Source organism: Canis lupus, chromosome 38 (assembly GCF_048164855.1).
Source record: "Canis lupus baileyi chromosome 38, mCanLup2.hap1, whole genome shotgun sequence".
NCBI classification, from domain to species: domain Eukaryota; kingdom Metazoa; phylum Chordata; class Mammalia; order Carnivora; family Canidae; genus Canis; species Canis lupus.
In genome coordinates this window covers 23,086,722-23,103,636 of record NC_132875.1, presented here as the reverse complement: position 1 = coordinate 23,103,636, position 16,915 = coordinate 23,086,722, and the positions used below count along the sequence as shown (strand labels likewise).

Here is a 16,915-nt window from a genome sequence, read left to right as displayed (position 1 = left end):
GGCAGGTGACCACTGCTGACAAAGGGAGTCAGGGAGCTGTGGGCCAACAAGCTGACTCAGCTTTGAGACATGTTCTCAGAGGACAGCCATTATTCGGGGGAGGAAAAAAAAAATTTGTCTTCTTTTTCCTACACTTCCCAGAGCACATGTGGGTCCTTTGCTGCCTAAGAGCCTCACAGTGCTCTCAGGCCAAGGGGTCTGATCTGCCCCTCAGGTCTTCTTCAGATAAACTACTTCCCGGCACCAATTCCATGAGCTAAAGGTCCCTTTAAGAATAATTATTTCCCATCTGTTCTCTAGTTGGCTGGAGCAGATGTTCTTTGGTTCTATGGCAACGAACCTACCACCCTTCCTAATGGGTATATTCCTTGTGAAGGGCACAGCACAGCACAGCCACTCCCTTACCAGAGCAGAGTCCACTGGCAGCAGGCTCCTCACCGCACAGGAGTACCATGGACACCTGTGGACTTAGATTTTAGGAGTTCAGACCTTATCTGACCTAGAGATGGCCCAGGAAAGGCAGCTGTCCTCTGACAGCACATAGAAGGTAGAAGGAGGGAGGTTATCTATGCCACTGGCCTCACAATAGACCAATGCCTATCTTTCCAATGAAGGGTTAAAAGCACATGGTGTGTCTTCAGCAGATTAAATTAACATTTCCTTTGACCTTTTTTTCACATCACTAATGAAGATCACTGAGACCCTCTAATTGAATTCTTATTTCATGCTGCACATCACTCTCACCCTTATCTGGCTTTTGTGATCCTTCCAGACAGTCCTTCTCATAAGAGCAGTCTCTACTCAAGGCAAGACCCCCACAGCCAGGCAATGGGTGGGGAAGCGGGAAGCACTGTGCATTCCACGGGTTCTGCACGGGGGTTGTTTCCACTGCAGATGATGCTTCTCTCTCTAAACCCAATTTGACCTCATTTGTTCTTGGCTCTCTCAGCCCCCATGAAGCCAGCTGGATTCTTCTTGTAAGCCACAAAGTTGACTGAACTTTAGTTTCCTCTCTTTTGAGCTTTTAGCCTACTGGGATCCCACAAGTCAATGTTTAAATAATAACAAGCCAATAAATGATCCTGATCAGATGTGCAGAAAGCACCTCCCTCACTGGGGATGATGCCAAAGGCAGAGCTCCCCACCCTTAGCCTCAACTCTCTTTCACTCACTGCTAGAGAGGTAAAGTGTGTCATACCTTGGAGGAAGAAGCCTGGGTCTGGAAGCAGATAGCTCTGGACCGGAATCACCCAAACTGGCTGAAGTTATTGATCCTCTCTGAGCCCCAGCTTCCTCCTCTGTAAAATGGGAATGCTAATTCTACCCAAAAGGATTCTACGAGGCAGTACAGAACCACAATGCCTTTACAGCACCCTCAAATCCACAAACCATCTGAAAACTGAATGTTTTTCCTAACCCAGTGGATGGCAGACCCCAACCTGACTTGAACCTAATTAGCAACAATGTGACCCGCACAGCATGAGACACTTTATAGCCTTTATTTATCCTAGTTATGTGACTCTTTAGATAAGCCCTGCTGCAGAAATATTAATATGTTTGATCTTGAAGCTGCTCCAGACCTGGCTGGAGGCTTGATGTGGTACACAGCATGTGCATCACGTTGCCATTCTGATCCACAGGCCTCAAGGTTTCAGATAACCAGTTGTAGAGCTGTCTATACTGCTCCTCCAGCCCCTGGAGACACAGGTTTCAGGAGAGCCGCCAGAGTAATTTAGGCTAAAGATGTTGACAGTCATTCAAAGCACTTGCTCATCGCAATCTGGATCTTTCCTGGGTCCCTGGATTCCCGCAGCCTCGAGCCAGGTCCTTGGCAAGTTGGCATGGCACAAAAGAGAGGATCCAAAGACCAGCCCAACAGCCCCATAAGAATGCGGGGTCTTTCCACCTGAACAGAACTGGCAGAGGCCATGTGTTGTTGTCTGGCTGGACTTCAGGTAGAGACATGCCCAAGTATTCCAAGCATGCCTCCTGACTGCCCACCTCATTGGTCTTCCAGGTCTCTCTCTACCATATCACCACCCCACAGCTTCACCTGTGCTACCCACTCCTTAGAGGCCTTCCCAGGGGAACAAGCATCCAAGCCACTGGGAACACTCAGGGGTGGAGAGCTGGGCTGAAGGAAGAAGACGACACTGAGTGTGAGAAAGATGATGAAGAGGGGCCAGTCTGGGTGAGAAACAACACAGCCAGCACACAGTGGAACAGGTTTGGCATGTTTCTCCTGATGCCCGTTTCATGGCCTCAGGAGGCTTTAAATGGGAAGCCTACCCTGGCCAATAACTGTGAGCACTATTGGGCAACTGCTTCTCTCAGATCTCTTGGCTCTAGCTGTACATCTTAGGGACTTACTGGTGATTGTTAAGGACTTCACCATTCCGAGGCACGTCATCCCAGGTAGGCTGCTCAGCTCTGACCCTGGATCTTCTGTCTTAAGGATACCTGTCTCATCCCACCACCTCAAGCCAACAGACACTTTTCCGACAAGTTACTGGGCACACACCTGCAGACTTCACTTCTTGGGGCAGTAAGTTTACCTGAAGTTCTGGGAAAGGCCCTATCATCAATCAAATGGAGAGCTGAGGTGTGCAGAGTTAAGCAGGATGATGATAATCCAATTCACTGCCCTCATTTTACTCACCTGGGCTTGGTCCCCCAGGTCAGAACCTAAGCCTCCTGTTTTTTTTCACCCGTTTGTTTTACTTCTCCCTCTGCCCCACGCAAGCCTGAGGTGAGGGTGTTACCCCCTCAGATTTAACAACCCGAGTCAAACCCCAGCTGCTTTCCTAGGCTGGGAGAGCTCCTGATTCAGGACACGAAAATGGGGAAAGTCAGAAAATTCTCTCCTACAAAGAGACTCCTTGGCATCTACTTTCAGAAAAAGGGTCCTAGAATAAATCTCATAAAGAGCATCTAGTTTAATGTCTAGGGTGATTTCAACCCGATTTTCCCTTTAATGCTTTCTCCCCTACGGGTCTGCACACATGTACACACCCAACCACGTGCCTTAGTCCGGCAGCTGGGCTGCCTGGAGATTCCCACATATTTCTTGCTATTCCAGGCCTGACTCCTCAGAAGGTTGAACACCTCAGACATTCTAATGCCTCCAGGAGCCTGCAGATTTAAGGAAAGTTACCGTTTATATTCTTGAGAGTTCAGGAAGATCCGCCCTTTGAAAAATCGATCGCAAGATTTTTAAATGCCCTTACCTCTTGACCATCTAAGTCACCAACACTGGACACCAAATATAAAATATACCTCACGCTGCTCCCATAATCTGATCCACAAATTCCCTCTCTCTTCCAAGGATAGAAGATGACTTCCATCACTTCCAAAAGATAACCTCAGGAATAGGAACCGGCAAAGCCTGATCTTGGAGCCCCTCAGCGAAGGGAGAGTTTCTGGCTCTCTGATAAAGAGGAAGTGAGAGCACATTCCTTTTCCAGTGAGTGGCCTTGTCTGGGAGGTAAGAACCTCCCACAACTTTTAAAAATGAGAAACCCGAGACTCATTATGAGTTTATCATGACCCAAGGACCCACAGGGAAAGAACAGTGGTGACAAGACCCAAATCCAGGTTTTCAGGAATCTGCCCAAAAGAGCTGTTATCAGAGAGATTCTCATCTGTTTGGAGAAGGTCCTGCCTGGAGGCAAGATTTTTGGATTTCGTATACCAGTTACATTTCAGAAAATGAAATTTAAGGAACCACTATAAGGCTGCCAGCTTTTTATTTTGCCAAATAAGGACATTTTAAAAGCCCAACTGCCATCTACTCTCACCACCAGCTCATGAAAAGAATAAAAAAGCCATAATCCCAGAATAAAAATTGGAGCATATCTCCAGCCCTTGAAAGAAAACCTTTGAACTGAATATAGTTTGCTTTTTGGGAAAAAAAAAAAAAAAAATCAGTATGTTTTCCCTATTTCTCTCATTTCACCTCAGATTGGTGAAAACTCTGTCACTGACCAAAAATCGATAATCATTAGGCCAGATGACTTCTCTGCTTAAGACTAGAAATTAAGAGAAAAACCCTAAGCTTTAGAGATTTGGACCTTTCCAGGAGACCTGAGCTGGACAAATGTGGGAGATGGAGGAAATCAACAAACATGCTGTTTGCTTATGTGAACGTGCTTTGTCAGCTACAAAGACCTGAGCAAATGTTGGTTGCTGTGTTCATGAATCCAGTGTTCAGTGAGCATCTACCTCCACGTGGAGCCTCCCAAGTTCCGGTGACCCCTGGATGGTACAGTCCCCCTGCCTGTCAGGGATAAGACAGGGAGAAGAGGGAAGACGACAGCCCCACCAAGTCAAAAATTATGTGAGAGATGAAGGCAGCCTCTGGTGAGTGGTCGAGGGCAGCAAACCAGCAGCATGACACAGACACAGACCCGCGGATGTCATTTCAGACATAGAGTTAGGGGCCCAGTGAGAACTGACTTCCTTCCAGGGAGCAGCTGCTCCACTCTGGCAGTCACAGATTATTGCTTTCTTGCTCGTCGTTCCAATGGGGAAGGCATGGAGGATGAAGAGGACAGGGAAGTTGGCGCAGTACTGTGGTGTGGAGGGAATACACGAAAAGGGCCCTGGATCTTGATCCTCATCCTTGACCATCTGCTGACTAACCATGTGTCCTTTGGTACCTCTCAGGTGTGGTTTCCTCATCTTTGTGGAAGGAATGATATTCTCTCTGTCTTCCTTATGGGACTGCAATTAGACTGTAAGGAGACCCCTGAGGACAGAACCAGGGTTTTTTTTTTTGTTTCGTTTTGTTTTTTTTTTTTTTTTGAGAGAGAATGCATGCAAGCGCAAGCCGGGGGAGAGGGAGAGGGAGAAGGAGGGGGGGGGGGTTTGAGAGAGAGAGAATATCAAGCAGACTCCCTGTTGAGTGCAGAGCATCACACGGGGCTCAATCTCACAACCCAGGAGATCATGATCTGAGTCAAAACCAAAGCTGGACGCTTAACCAACTGAGCCACCCGTGTGTTCCAGTACCAGGTATTTCCGTATCTGTTAGATATTGAGCCACCCATGTGCTCAATATCTAACACAATACTCAGGAAAGGAAAGCGATTGGTAAACATCTGCTGAACCGAGCCAGAATGGGACAGCGTCTGTGAAAGCGCACTCTGTGCTGGGAAGCTCTGCACAATTGAATAAAAGGAAGGGTTATTGTTATCTGTTGGCCAAAATTATGCATCACACCATCTGTCAAATAAAAAAAAAGACACTGGAAATCTCTCTGGGAGTAGATGGTGATATAAATAAAAAATAATTTTAAAAAAGATTTTATCTATTTATTTGACAGAGAGAGAGAGAGAGAAAGCATAAGCAAGGGGAGCTGCAGCAGGAGAGAGAGAAACAGGCTCCCCACCAAGCAGGGAACCTGATATGGGGCTCAATCCCAGGACTCTGGGATCATGACCAGAGTCAAAGGCAGACACCCAACCGACTGAGCCACCTAGGTGCCCCCCCAAAATAATTTTTTTAATACCCACAGTTTCAAAAATAACTATAATATACAACCCATTAATTATATTCCCTAATAAATAGCTGTGTGATTACATCCCAGATTTAACTGCACTATACAATTTCCTGGCTGAGAATGTGTCTTTACTGCCCTTTGCCCTGCCCACATCGACTCTCACCCACTTATCTCACTGTATCCAGAAGTCAGTAGACAAACCCTGGTTCTCTCACCTATTTGAGGTTACATCTATATTGAGAGTTGAGGTTCCTTGGCTGGCCGCAGCTTTGGAACGTACCAGAGCTTGGGACTCCCTGATCCCCTCTTTATTCCTTTCCATCCACTCCATGTTCTGCCTCCAGCTCACTTTGCCGCAGTCCACTCCCAAAGCTTATCTCATCACTCTAAATCTGCTTTTCAAAAGCCACCTCCAGTCTCTTGCCTAGTCTCATTGGTCTGGCCCACACACCATCCCTGCTGGGCCCCACCACACAGCATGTGCTGCCCATGGTCATGACAGTACAAACGGGTCTCAGCAGCTACGGCAGGCTGCCTGCCCACCAACCCCAAAGGAGGTAAGGCTCTGGTCTCTGCTCCTGGCCACTGAGAAACATGACGCAAATTCGGAAAGGCAGCCCCACATGCAGCCAGCCTTACCCACTACCCACCAATCACCTCCCCACCCAAATCTCTGCTTTCAGGAGGAATGCCAAGCCCCCCTTGCCCTCTCACCCACCCACCCCCTGCCCCAGGCATTGGCCTACATCCTGCCTAATTCTGAGAAACCAAGAAGAAAATGCTCCTGGCACTTGTCTCTCAGAGCTTTGATCTCTCTAGCTTGGTTTAAGCTAATTCCACATGAAGACCACGCTAGAACCCAGACCGGTTACACCTTCCCACAACACAGGCATCGACAGGACTTACAGTTAGCTTTTAGGGAGAGTGTTTCCAAGCACCTGCAAAAACCAAGGCTGGCTCTAGGGGCATTAGTCCTCCAGAAGCGTTACCTCCGGTACAGAACCATGTCCCTAAGCTCCCTCTGTAGCCCCCTACCTCCATGGGAGGAAATACACATCCTAAAAGTCAGAAGGTTTTTCTAACTTTTTGATAGGAGACTCTCAAGGAAGATGGACATTCATGGGATATTCTTATTTGTTAGTAGAGAAAGGAATTAAATGAAAGAAGGAAGAAAAGGAAATTTGCTTTCCAAATATAATAGAAGTGCCAATACACACGCCCACACACACATATTTTCTCTCTCTCTCTGTCTCTCTCCTTCCCTCCCTCCTGCCTCCCTCCTCCTTCTCTCTCTCTCTCTCTCATTGTGAACCACTCCCCTTTGCCCAACATGTGTGTCTCCCTGCCCCCCTCCTTGCCACGGGAAGTCTGGGTAGCTCCAGTTCTTCCTAGCTTAGGTCCCCCAGACCCCAGATTTTACCTCCCATGCTGGAATTCAGGAACCAACAGGAAGACGCAGACAGCTGATTGGGAAGGAAGCAGACAACACTCCAGATCAGAGAAAATTGCCAAGGGTGGCCGATGCAGCTCCCATGAGAAGGAAGGAGACAGGGAGAGAGCCGGGGAATCCAGAACTTCCCTAGCCTTCCAGGAAGGCTCTGGTGTCAGCTCTCTCCCGGCACCAGCATTGACTGAAAACAAGGGGCAAGTCTCCTGATAAAGCGGGGGTCTGAAATCTGAAACTGCAGGTTGGCTGAGTCCTATATAAACACACTCACACCCCCGGCTCCTGGGGTCTGATGGCTCACCCGCTCTCGTTCCCCTCCCTCCCCACCCTGCTTGCAACTGGGTAACATCAGACAGCCCTCTAGCTGCAGCTCCTCCAGAAACCCTGAGCGCGGAGCCAAGCAGAGCCTGGCAGACACAGGAAGGACCTGTCAGGCGCTGTCCACATCTCTCCAGCCCCAGGCCCGACCCCTTCCAGCAGGGCACGCCCAGGTGCTAAAGCGGAGCTCAGGTACCAGGCACCAAGGGTGATGGGCAAGTTCTCAGTTTAGGAGGAGAGATTTCTAGACTCCTCCTTCACATCAAAGAATAGTATTTTCTTAAGGATCAGATTCCAGATGACTGGCCTGCCCTATGTTGTTTGCTGAACTCACCTTCCTCTCCTCCTCCGATTTTCTGCATCTGGCTCTTATGGAGACACCCCTTTTCCCTTATGGTTCACCCGCGATAGAATTAGGCCACGTGAGAGTGGGAAGGAAAAGAACGGAGACAACTGCCCCATTTTGCAGATGAGGGAGCTGAGGACAGGAAGAAGAATGGCTTGTCAAAGCTGGGGAGTGACTCTCCATCTGATTTGGCATCTTGGATGGTAGAACTGAAAGAGAAGTCTTTAAAGTCACACAGAAAAAAAAAGTCAGATGGACTCACATTTTAATACAACTAGACATTCACCTGAAGCACTGATTGTGAGAAAAATCATTTAGCGTCTCTGGGCCTCAATTTCCTAGGTTGTAAAGTGAGGCAAATGATACTACCCGAGGGAGTAACAATTTAAATAAGGTGACAGGGGGATCCCTGGGTGGCACAGCGGTTTGGCGCCTGCCTTTGGCCCAGGGCGCGATCCTGGAGACCCGGGATCGAATCCCACGTCGGGCTCCCGGTGCATGGAGCCTGCTTCTCCCTCTGCCTATGTCTCTGCCTCTCTCTCTCTCTCTGTGACTATCATAAATAAATAAAAATTAAAAAAAAAAAATAAGGTGACAGGTATGAAGTGGTGAATGAGTAGGAGGCGCTCAGATCCACTACCCTCTTGCTCTGTTCACTATTGCACACCACCTGTTACTAGCTTCTCATTCAAGAAGGTAACTCTAAGTTGCCTTTAGTATTCACTATTCTTTCAGGTGTTGGTTTAATGTTTCTTGTTCATGGTCTTTATGTTCATCTGACTATTAACATCCATAGTTGACCTTGTGCGGTGCTCAGAATGCAACGCTTCACTTGTAAAAAGTGAAATCTTTCATCTATAGGCTGAGGTCACAGATTCTCACTGGAGACCTCCCCATAGACGTTTCTCACATCTCCACTTCCATGCTCCAAGCTTCATTCGCCCTGGAGCCCAACCACTTATTGGGCATTTTCCTTGAGGGTAACTAAACTTTGCCTTAAAGTTAGCACGCCTAAAATCCAATTAAGATTTACCATGCCATGACTAGCCATATTATAGTATTGATGTGAAATAGTCTCCAAGATACAGTAAATGAAGACAGTGAGTGGCAGAGCAATTAACTTAGTATGCTACCATTTGGGTTAAGAAATAATTTGTAACTACCTATATGATTCTACAGAGCAGGGGTCATCAAACTTTTTATGTAAAGGATTAGAGAGTATATATTTTCAGGGCCATATATTTCAGGACCAATAAATATCTCATGGGCCATATAGTCTCTGATGCAAATATTCAATTCTGCCTTTGTTGTACAAAAGCAGCTATGGACAACGTGTAGACAAATAGCATAAACAAATGAGCACAAATCAATTAGTATAAACAAATAAGCATAAATGAATAAGCGTGGCTGTAAGCAAGACTCTCCTTGTAGATACTAAAACACAAACTTCATAGAATGTTAATGAATCAAAAATCTTATTTTTTTCGGCCATTTAAAATATAAACACCACTTTTGGCTCATGGCTCATAAAACATGAGGTAGGTGGTGGGCTGGATTTAGCTCATGGGTCTTGGCTTAGGCTGGCCTAGAGCATCTCAGGAAGGACACACCAGACACTGGTAACAGGGGTCACCTCCGAGGAGGGAGCTGGGAGCAGATCCGTGACAGAGTAAGAGGGAAACTTTTCACTGGAAATTATTCTGTACCATTTGAATAATGCAACCTACACATGTTAAATATGGTCAATTATTAACGAGCTCACCATCCAAGCTCTCTTCTATCAACATTGATATTAACTGTCCCAAACAGGCTTGTAACCACCAGGTGGACTTTGTGTCTCTCCCACCCAAGTCAGTAATCTGGTGCCCAAAATCCACTGGCCCAGCTCACTGCACTGCTTCAGCCCATGACAGTTATCTATTCTCTCCGGAGCATGCCTACTATGGCCCTTTACCACTCCATTGTCCTGTCCTTCAGCCTTCTACCCTCTGTTGACTGTCTACTTGTGTCAAGCTTGTTTCCAAAAGAGAGACTGAAGCCTTTTAAGGACTGGGACTATTAATTTCTTGCCTTCCCTCTCTGCTCTTACACCAGTGCCTCGTACCTAGAGGGAATGCCATAAATAGTTGCTTGACTGTTAATCCCTCATTCGGCTAGAGACGGTGTAGAACACAGGGAAAAGATCCACCCAGAATAGAAGCTGGTTCTGAGACACGTAGCAGGGCAAGAGTGTGCATAGACACAAAGTCTTTGATCGTAGTAAAGAATAAATAGTTAGGGAAGAAGAGAGCTGTTAGAGTCAATCTGGTCCAGATAAAAGGGGCTGTGCTCTGGAGAGGGAGTCGGAAGGCCTGTGGGGAATATTCCCCTAATCCGCAGCTGGGGAATCTGGGTGATCTCAGAATTCGCTCCCATGTTCAGGAGGGACCCCGGTACTGAGCAATCTTCCCTTCCACCCTGCAGTGCAGGAAACACTTTCTCCAGCACCTACGAAAGATGAACCTGCTGCCTGGACTTGCACAGGGACGAGGTGCCCACTACTTTTGAAGGTAGCCGGTTCCACTATTGAAGAGTGTGGTTAAGCATGCTTTCTGCTTCCACCCATTGTTTTGAGTTCTGGAACTACACAGATAAAGACTTTCTGAGCGGGTAACAAAAAAACTAATGATAACTGCCAAATATAATAGAGTTTTCAAATATTTCTTCCTTCCAAGATGTTTAAAGACACAAAATCATTGACTCTTTGAAACTGCAAATACCTTTGCTCAAAAATGTTTACTGAATGAAACTGAATGTAGTCCCTTTTCCTGCTTTTCAACATGAAAGCATTCAGGTTATGCAGTAAAAGGAATGGTTTTATTTCCTTACAGGAAGAAACTTCACAATCACCCATGGTGATGAGGGTCCTAATGTCCCATTTTACGCCACTGAGAACCCATGAGTAGAGGAGTTAGCTAGTTGGCCCCAAGTCACACAGCTAGTATATTTTAAAGCCAAATTTCAAATCTAGGCCTGCCTCGCTTCAAAATACAGTCTTTCCCCTAAGGTCCAAAGTTTCCATGACAGTTGATTATCTTTGTCAACCTCATTCCACCTCTGAAATGGGCAGAAATGAGTATTTCCATCATTTCCATCAAAAGCATAGGGGGAAATTACCACTTCTAACAGTCTGCAGCCCCTTGCCAGATCCATCCTCATAAGGCATTCAGGCCTTCCCAGGATGGCAGGAATGAGGTCAAAGACAGGTCAAAGCCAGGATTCCGGCACCCCAGAGACACCCTTAGGGGCAGGGTGACATCAGTCTAGCTCCCCCATGGTGCACAACGCTGTGGTTCCCATCAGTCAAGCTTCTCGGGGGCTCAGCTCCAGGCCTCCCAACAGGGCTGTGGTGCTCAGGAGCCCATGGAGCATGGCATTGTTTGGGCAGCACAAACACAACATTGACCTGGGTCTTGCCACCTGCCCTATGTAAGCTGTTTTTGGCAAACATTTGTCTGACTTGCCCAACAGAGGGCTGGGGGCCACTATGACCCCCAGCCTGACAACCCCAGTTCTGGGAAGATGGGCTGCGGAGTGCTGGGGCTAGGCGCTGAGGAACCACACACACTTTGATTCAGCCACTCCTCCACCCCTCAGCAGAGAACTGCCTATGTTGCCTGGCCTCTCCCATACCCTCTGAGCAGCTCTGAAATGTTTGTAGCCTGGTCCTTAGCCCATTATTGAAGCTCTGCTTCAGATCCCCGAGTGGCTCCAGATTGTCCGGTTGGAGTTCATGGTGCTCGGTGATGCCCTTCTCCACCCTACCTGGCTCCCTTTCCAACCTACCCTGTAGGGGCCTGGAAACACACCTGGTTGCTCTCCACCTCGGAGCGCCTACCACCGGAGATGCGCACATGTCTGGGCTCATCTGGCCTCCGTGACTACCGAGCCACAGGAGATGACCTTCCCCATTTCTCAAGAGGGCAAACCACAGCCAGGAGTTGAAAGCTCACACAGGATGTTAATGTTGGAGGCAGAAACAGGCCCTGAGCCCACTGCTTCTTTTCTCCGTTGCTGCGGAAAAGACACTCCCTCTTCTCCATAGTATTTAGTCTGGACTGGCCCAAGGAAATTCCACAATGCTCTACCTCTCCTGCTCCCATTCTCAGGTAGCTGTCTTTGAGACCTTCACCTGACACTCTCAAGCTACCCACCCTTTTATCTGCCACCTCCCTGGGAGACGTGGTCATTAGCCGAGAGCACTATGTAGGTGTCTAATTAAGCAATCAGCAGAAAACGCAGAAACCTGTTCAAGCCACCCCATGAGCATCCACCCAGGGATCCTCTTACAGTCAACTCCCTCCCCCGAGCTTCCTGGAAAGGTCCCTATTGTTTGCCTGGAACATAGAAAAGTGTCCAATTCTGCCCTCCTACTTATCTGCTGGCACTGACTTCCTGGACTTGGCATACCCCCAGGGGGTGCTATTCACATAGAGCACAGTGTGAATGGCACCCCCAGAATTGTGGGACATGGTAGCCCCAGGTGGATGGGAAAGTGAAGGTCCTCAGAGAGGGAGGACAGGGTGTTCTGAGAAGATGTCTGCCTACCTGGCTTTTTTAGGTGTCCCAGAGCTATTTGCTGCTGTGCTGGAATTTTGGGGTCAGGACACAGGAAGGAAGGAGCCCTTGAGTGGTCGGTAGGAAGGTGGCAGGGGTGGAGGCAGGGAGCAGAGGTGGCTCAGCGCTCCTCCCACCTGTGTCTCTGAGTCCTCTCTCTGTTCTGCACTGTCTACTCACCTGTTCCTGCTTCACCTTTTAAATGGAATGTCCCACTTGCCCTGGGAGCCCAGGGGTGGGTGAGAAATTCTGTGCTCAAGAAGACTTCCTCCTTTAGAGACTGGAGTCCTGGGATTCCCACAGAGGCTGCTGTGATGACAGGGGCAGGAAATGGGACAAGGGCAACAGCAGAGGAGGATCCTTGGAGGACAAGACAGACTTGAACTCATGCCCGCTCCCCCCAGCCTGGGGATGGTCAAAGTGGGGGACTGGAAACTACAGACACCTGCCCCCTCCCTTGATCCTGGCAGATCCCCCTCTCAGGTGTCAGATGGGCACCCCAACAAGCTGAATGAGACCCTCCTCCTCGTCTCTTCTCCTCTGCCCTTCCCTGAATCACACTTGTCTTTCTTCTTTGAAGCCCTTATTGCCAGGCCCAGAGACCTCTTTCAGTCTCATCTCTTCTACCCTCACAATGGAGCAGAGGAGGGTAGGCACGCCTGTACTGATGCCTGCAAGCTTTTCAAAGGGACAGTGTATGCCTGTGTCGGGGGTGGGGGGTGGAAGGGGGGTGGACAGCACCTCAGGACCAGTCCAGGGCTTCTAATCCCATGGGGGCTCCAATTACTCCAAAACCACACCCCTGTATCAATGTAGGCCCCAGTGCCCTTCCGTGCCCCAGGACTCTGCCAGCTTGGCCCAGAACCCTGGCACACACTCTTGTTCCACCAGGATATGCGGGTTCTCTCTGACAGAAATGGGAGAATAACTTTTCTTTCCAGCTGCTGGGCCCTGTCCAGCTGTTTTCCAACTCCGATGAGACAACTTGGACTTGGATTATAGCAGGAAACATTAGGTTAGACACCAAGAAGCACTTGGAACAAGTGATAAGAGAAAGTTTAGGACTCTGCCTTGTGCTTTAGAAATACCACCAGTTTCCCTCTGTAGAGCAGGACTTAATGCCTGTTTCCATCATGTTACCCTCTTGCTCAGAAATTCCCAGTGGCTGTCCCCTCCCCTACTGGATACAGAAAGGCCTAACTCCGGGGCACCCAAAGCTCACTGCAGCACATGCCCATTCATCTTTTATTTAATATATTTTAAAAGATTTTATTTATTTATTTATTTATTTATTTATTTATTTATTTATTTGAGAGAGAGAGAGAAAGAGCACGTGTGCACGTGCATATAAGCAGGGGAAGGGCAGAGGCAGAGGAAGACACTCACCACTGAGCAGGGAGCCCAACTCAGAGCTCCATCCCAGGACCCCAGGATCATGACCTGAGCCAAAGGCAGACACTTAACCAACTGAGCCACCCAGGGACCTCCCACCCCATTCATCTTTTAAATGGCATATTCCACCGCCCTGTATGTCGATTTTCTAACGAGGCCAAAGCTTCTCAGTATTTCCCCAAAGGCTGTAAGCAACTCTGTGTGTGGCCATGACGCCTCCTCCCTCTCACGAGGAGGTCCCACTCCTCTTCAGCCACCACAACCAGCCAACCTTTAAGGTTAAGCTCAGCCAAACTAATTATCTGATAACCCAGGAACTCCTCTATAAAACCCATTCTGCAGGGCACCTGGGTGGCTCAGTTGATTAAGTATCTGCCTTCCGCTCAGGTCATGACCCTGGAGTCCTAGGATGAAGCTCTAGAATGGGCTCCTTGCTCAGAGGGGGGCCTACTTCTCCCTCTCACTCTTTGGGCTGCTCCCCCTGAACGCCCCCTCTCTCTAATAAAGAAATAAACTTTAAAAAAATTCCCCAATTCCATCCTAGATGCCTGTTGAATGTAAATCTCCCAGGAGAGGCAGGTGGACATTGCTGTAAGGCTGAGCTCAAAGGTCATCTCTTCCAGAAAGCCCCTGTTAAATACCCCAGACCACAGAAAGTACCCCATCCCCACCATGAAGATATGTGTAGGTATCGGTCAAGCATTACCTAGACATGTCTTAAGCATCCACAGTGTTAGGATCTAAGAGAAGATGAGGTCCCTGCACACAAAGAACCCCCAATCTAGTGACTGGACAAAGACCAAAACCCATAAAACCATCCTCAAAGCAGCCCATGATGGGGGTGGTTTGAAGGAAGAGTCAGGGAGGTGGCAGCATGGGGACAAGAGCTTCTGAGAGACAGAAGGTGGGCATTCTAGAAGGGAGCCGCTGTGAAGAGCTAGAGAAAGCTCAGGCCCCTTGGCTAGGTCAGGGGCTACACTGGGAGGTAAGAGTAACAATAGGAAGGAACAGCGAGTGTGTGTTTACTGTGCACACTACTGAAGCTGCTGTCTACTCATGGCCTCCTTCATCCCCATCACTAAATGAAGCTGGAAGAGTACTGGGGGCCAGGCTGTGGAGTCCCACCATGCAAAGTAGCTCCTGCTCAATTAATAGTTTCTCAGTGATCAATAGATGAAATGATCTCTGAAGGCTCACTTCCAGAGGCAGAAAGGCAGGGTCCTTCGGGAGCAACTATGGCTTGGAAAAATATTCTCCTAACTTTGTAAACTATTAAAAGCAACACCAGGGCTGATGAGTGGAGGAGAGGTGCTGGCTGAGGGAGAGCCTGGCTTTCCTGATGCAGGATGTAAGAGTGGGTGTTAGAGCACTCCCGGTCCCCACAAGAACCCAAGCAAGGCTTGGGGAGACAGCTGCCTGAAGGACAGCTGTGGGTGGCTCAGAACAGGGACCCAGGAGAAATGCTCTCAATGGGCTGGCCTAGGAGTACTTGACCTCCACAGAGGTCCCTTGTCCCAAATGCCAGGGCATGACCTGTGCAGGCAAGGGTCCCTCAGCACACCTCAGAGTGGGCAGGGCCTCCTGAACTGATCTTATCCTTCCTCCTGCTCCACAGGTGTAGTAGCATCTTAGCGGACCCATTCCAGAGAGACGGAGGGGCCTTCTAGAAGGTCTACAAGTTTCCCTGGTTTCCACCTTTTCCAGCCTGCTGGTCTTTGGGTTAACCTTTACCTGGCTGGCTAGGATTTAAACCCATCCGCCACTGGGGAAGTCAAAATTTATCTGAGATTTATTTATCTGAGATTTACTCAGATAGAAAGGACACCGTGGTGCACCTGGGTGGCTCAGTTGGTTAACCCAGGGTCCTGGGATTGAGCCCCACATCGGGCTCCCTGCTCAGCGGGAAGTCTGCTTCTCCCTCTCCCTCTGCCTTCCACTTCCCCTGCTTGTTCGTTCCTCCTCCCACCATGTCAAATAAATAAATAAATAAAATATTTTTTTAAAAAAGGACACCATGGACAGGTGGAGGCTGCAGTGCATTCTTCACTTCTCTGAGTTCTGCATTCGAAGAGGATAGGGTGGGAATGACTCTACCGTAACTCCCCAGTGGGAATTCAGAGCTGAAGAACAGAAGAACCAAATGATGAACCCGGGTATGTGAAGAGGCCTCTCTGCATCCACTTCACGGTTAACACAGAATCACATCATCTACCATGTAACCTGCAATGCCCAGAACTGGAGGCCCGGAGCCCTGTGCTCTAGTCTGCTCTGCGCCTTGGCCAAATCACAGAATATCTGTGCCTCTCTTCCTTTACTTATGGAACAGAATGGGAACCTATGTTTATCTAACTCAGCCCCTTGTGAGTATAAAATAACTCAATATACATAAAAATATTTCAAAAGTCAAGCCTAAAAGCAAAACATAGTGGATGTTGATAGAATATCAATCAGTTCATAAAGAGACCCCCAGGTATTTCAAGCCCTCAGCAATGAGCCCCACACTCTGGGCTCCAGGCAGGGGCTCCAGCTTGCAACGCCTTTCCCTGGTTTGAGTCTGGGAAGTGATAAGAATAACCCTGAGCAAAATCCCCACAGCCAGGGCTCCAGGAACACCTGACCCCAGCTGCAGCCACCTCCTGGGCTCTGAGCACATTCTCTTCAGAGCCCCACGTCTGGGAACCACGAGGTACCTTCCCACTGCCATAGAGCCCCAGCGCTCCCAGCTAGAGCTACACCTGTTTCTGAAAAGAGGCCACCCCAGCCTGTCATGTTCCATCCTCCTTCCTCTCAGGAGTGTCCTCCTCACTACCCTCCTTGCTTTCTGAGTAGATTCCAAAGGACAGTGACATTCACACTGTATTTTTTGTTTGTTTGTTTGTTTGTTAGATAGAGCACACATGCACAAGGTCAGGGAAGGACAGAGGGAAAGAAAGAATCTCAAGCAGACTCCACACCCACTGCAGAGCCTAGATGCGGGGCTTGATCCCACAACCCTGAGGTCATGACTTGAGTTGAAACCAAGAGTTGGATGCTCAACCAACTGAGCCACCCAGGTGCCCCCACACTGTAATTTCTGAATTACAATTTAAATCAAGATTGGTGGGATGCCTGGGTGGCCCAGTGGTTGAGCGTTTGCCTTTGGCTCAGGGCGTGATCCTGGTCCCAGGATCGAGTCCCACATCGGGCTCCCTGCGTGGAGCCTGCTTCTCCCTCTGCCTGTGCCTCTGCCTTTCTCTCTGTCTCTCTCATGAATAAATAAATAAAATATTTTAAGTAAAAATAAATAAATAAAATTAAAAAATAAATCAAGATTGGC

At 48.5% G+C, this 16,915-nt stretch overlaps 1 protein-coding gene across 17 annotated transcripts in view; it reads right to left on the bottom strand.

The window, feature by feature from the left end:
- PLEKHA6 (pleckstrin homology domain containing A6) overlaps positions 1-16,915 on the bottom strand; it is a 140,468-nt gene that overhangs the window by 65,989 nt on the left and 57,564 nt on the right. The window contains exon 1 of one of the 17 annotated variants that reach the window (XM_072814708.1): positions 7,600-7,743. The exons of 14 other annotated variants lie outside the window; for them this stretch is intronic. Coding sequence is in view for 1 of the 3 variants with exons in the window: in XM_072814702.1 (XP_072670803.1) it covers positions 3,228-3,238 (11 nt within the window). In the remaining 2 variants the exon portion in view is untranslated. Of the gene's footprint in view, positions 1-3,227; positions 3,425-6,920; positions 7,200-7,599; positions 7,744-16,915 lie in introns of those variants that run through there. 2 more of the 17 variants (XM_072814703.1, XM_072814702.1) reach the window with 2 other exon arrangements.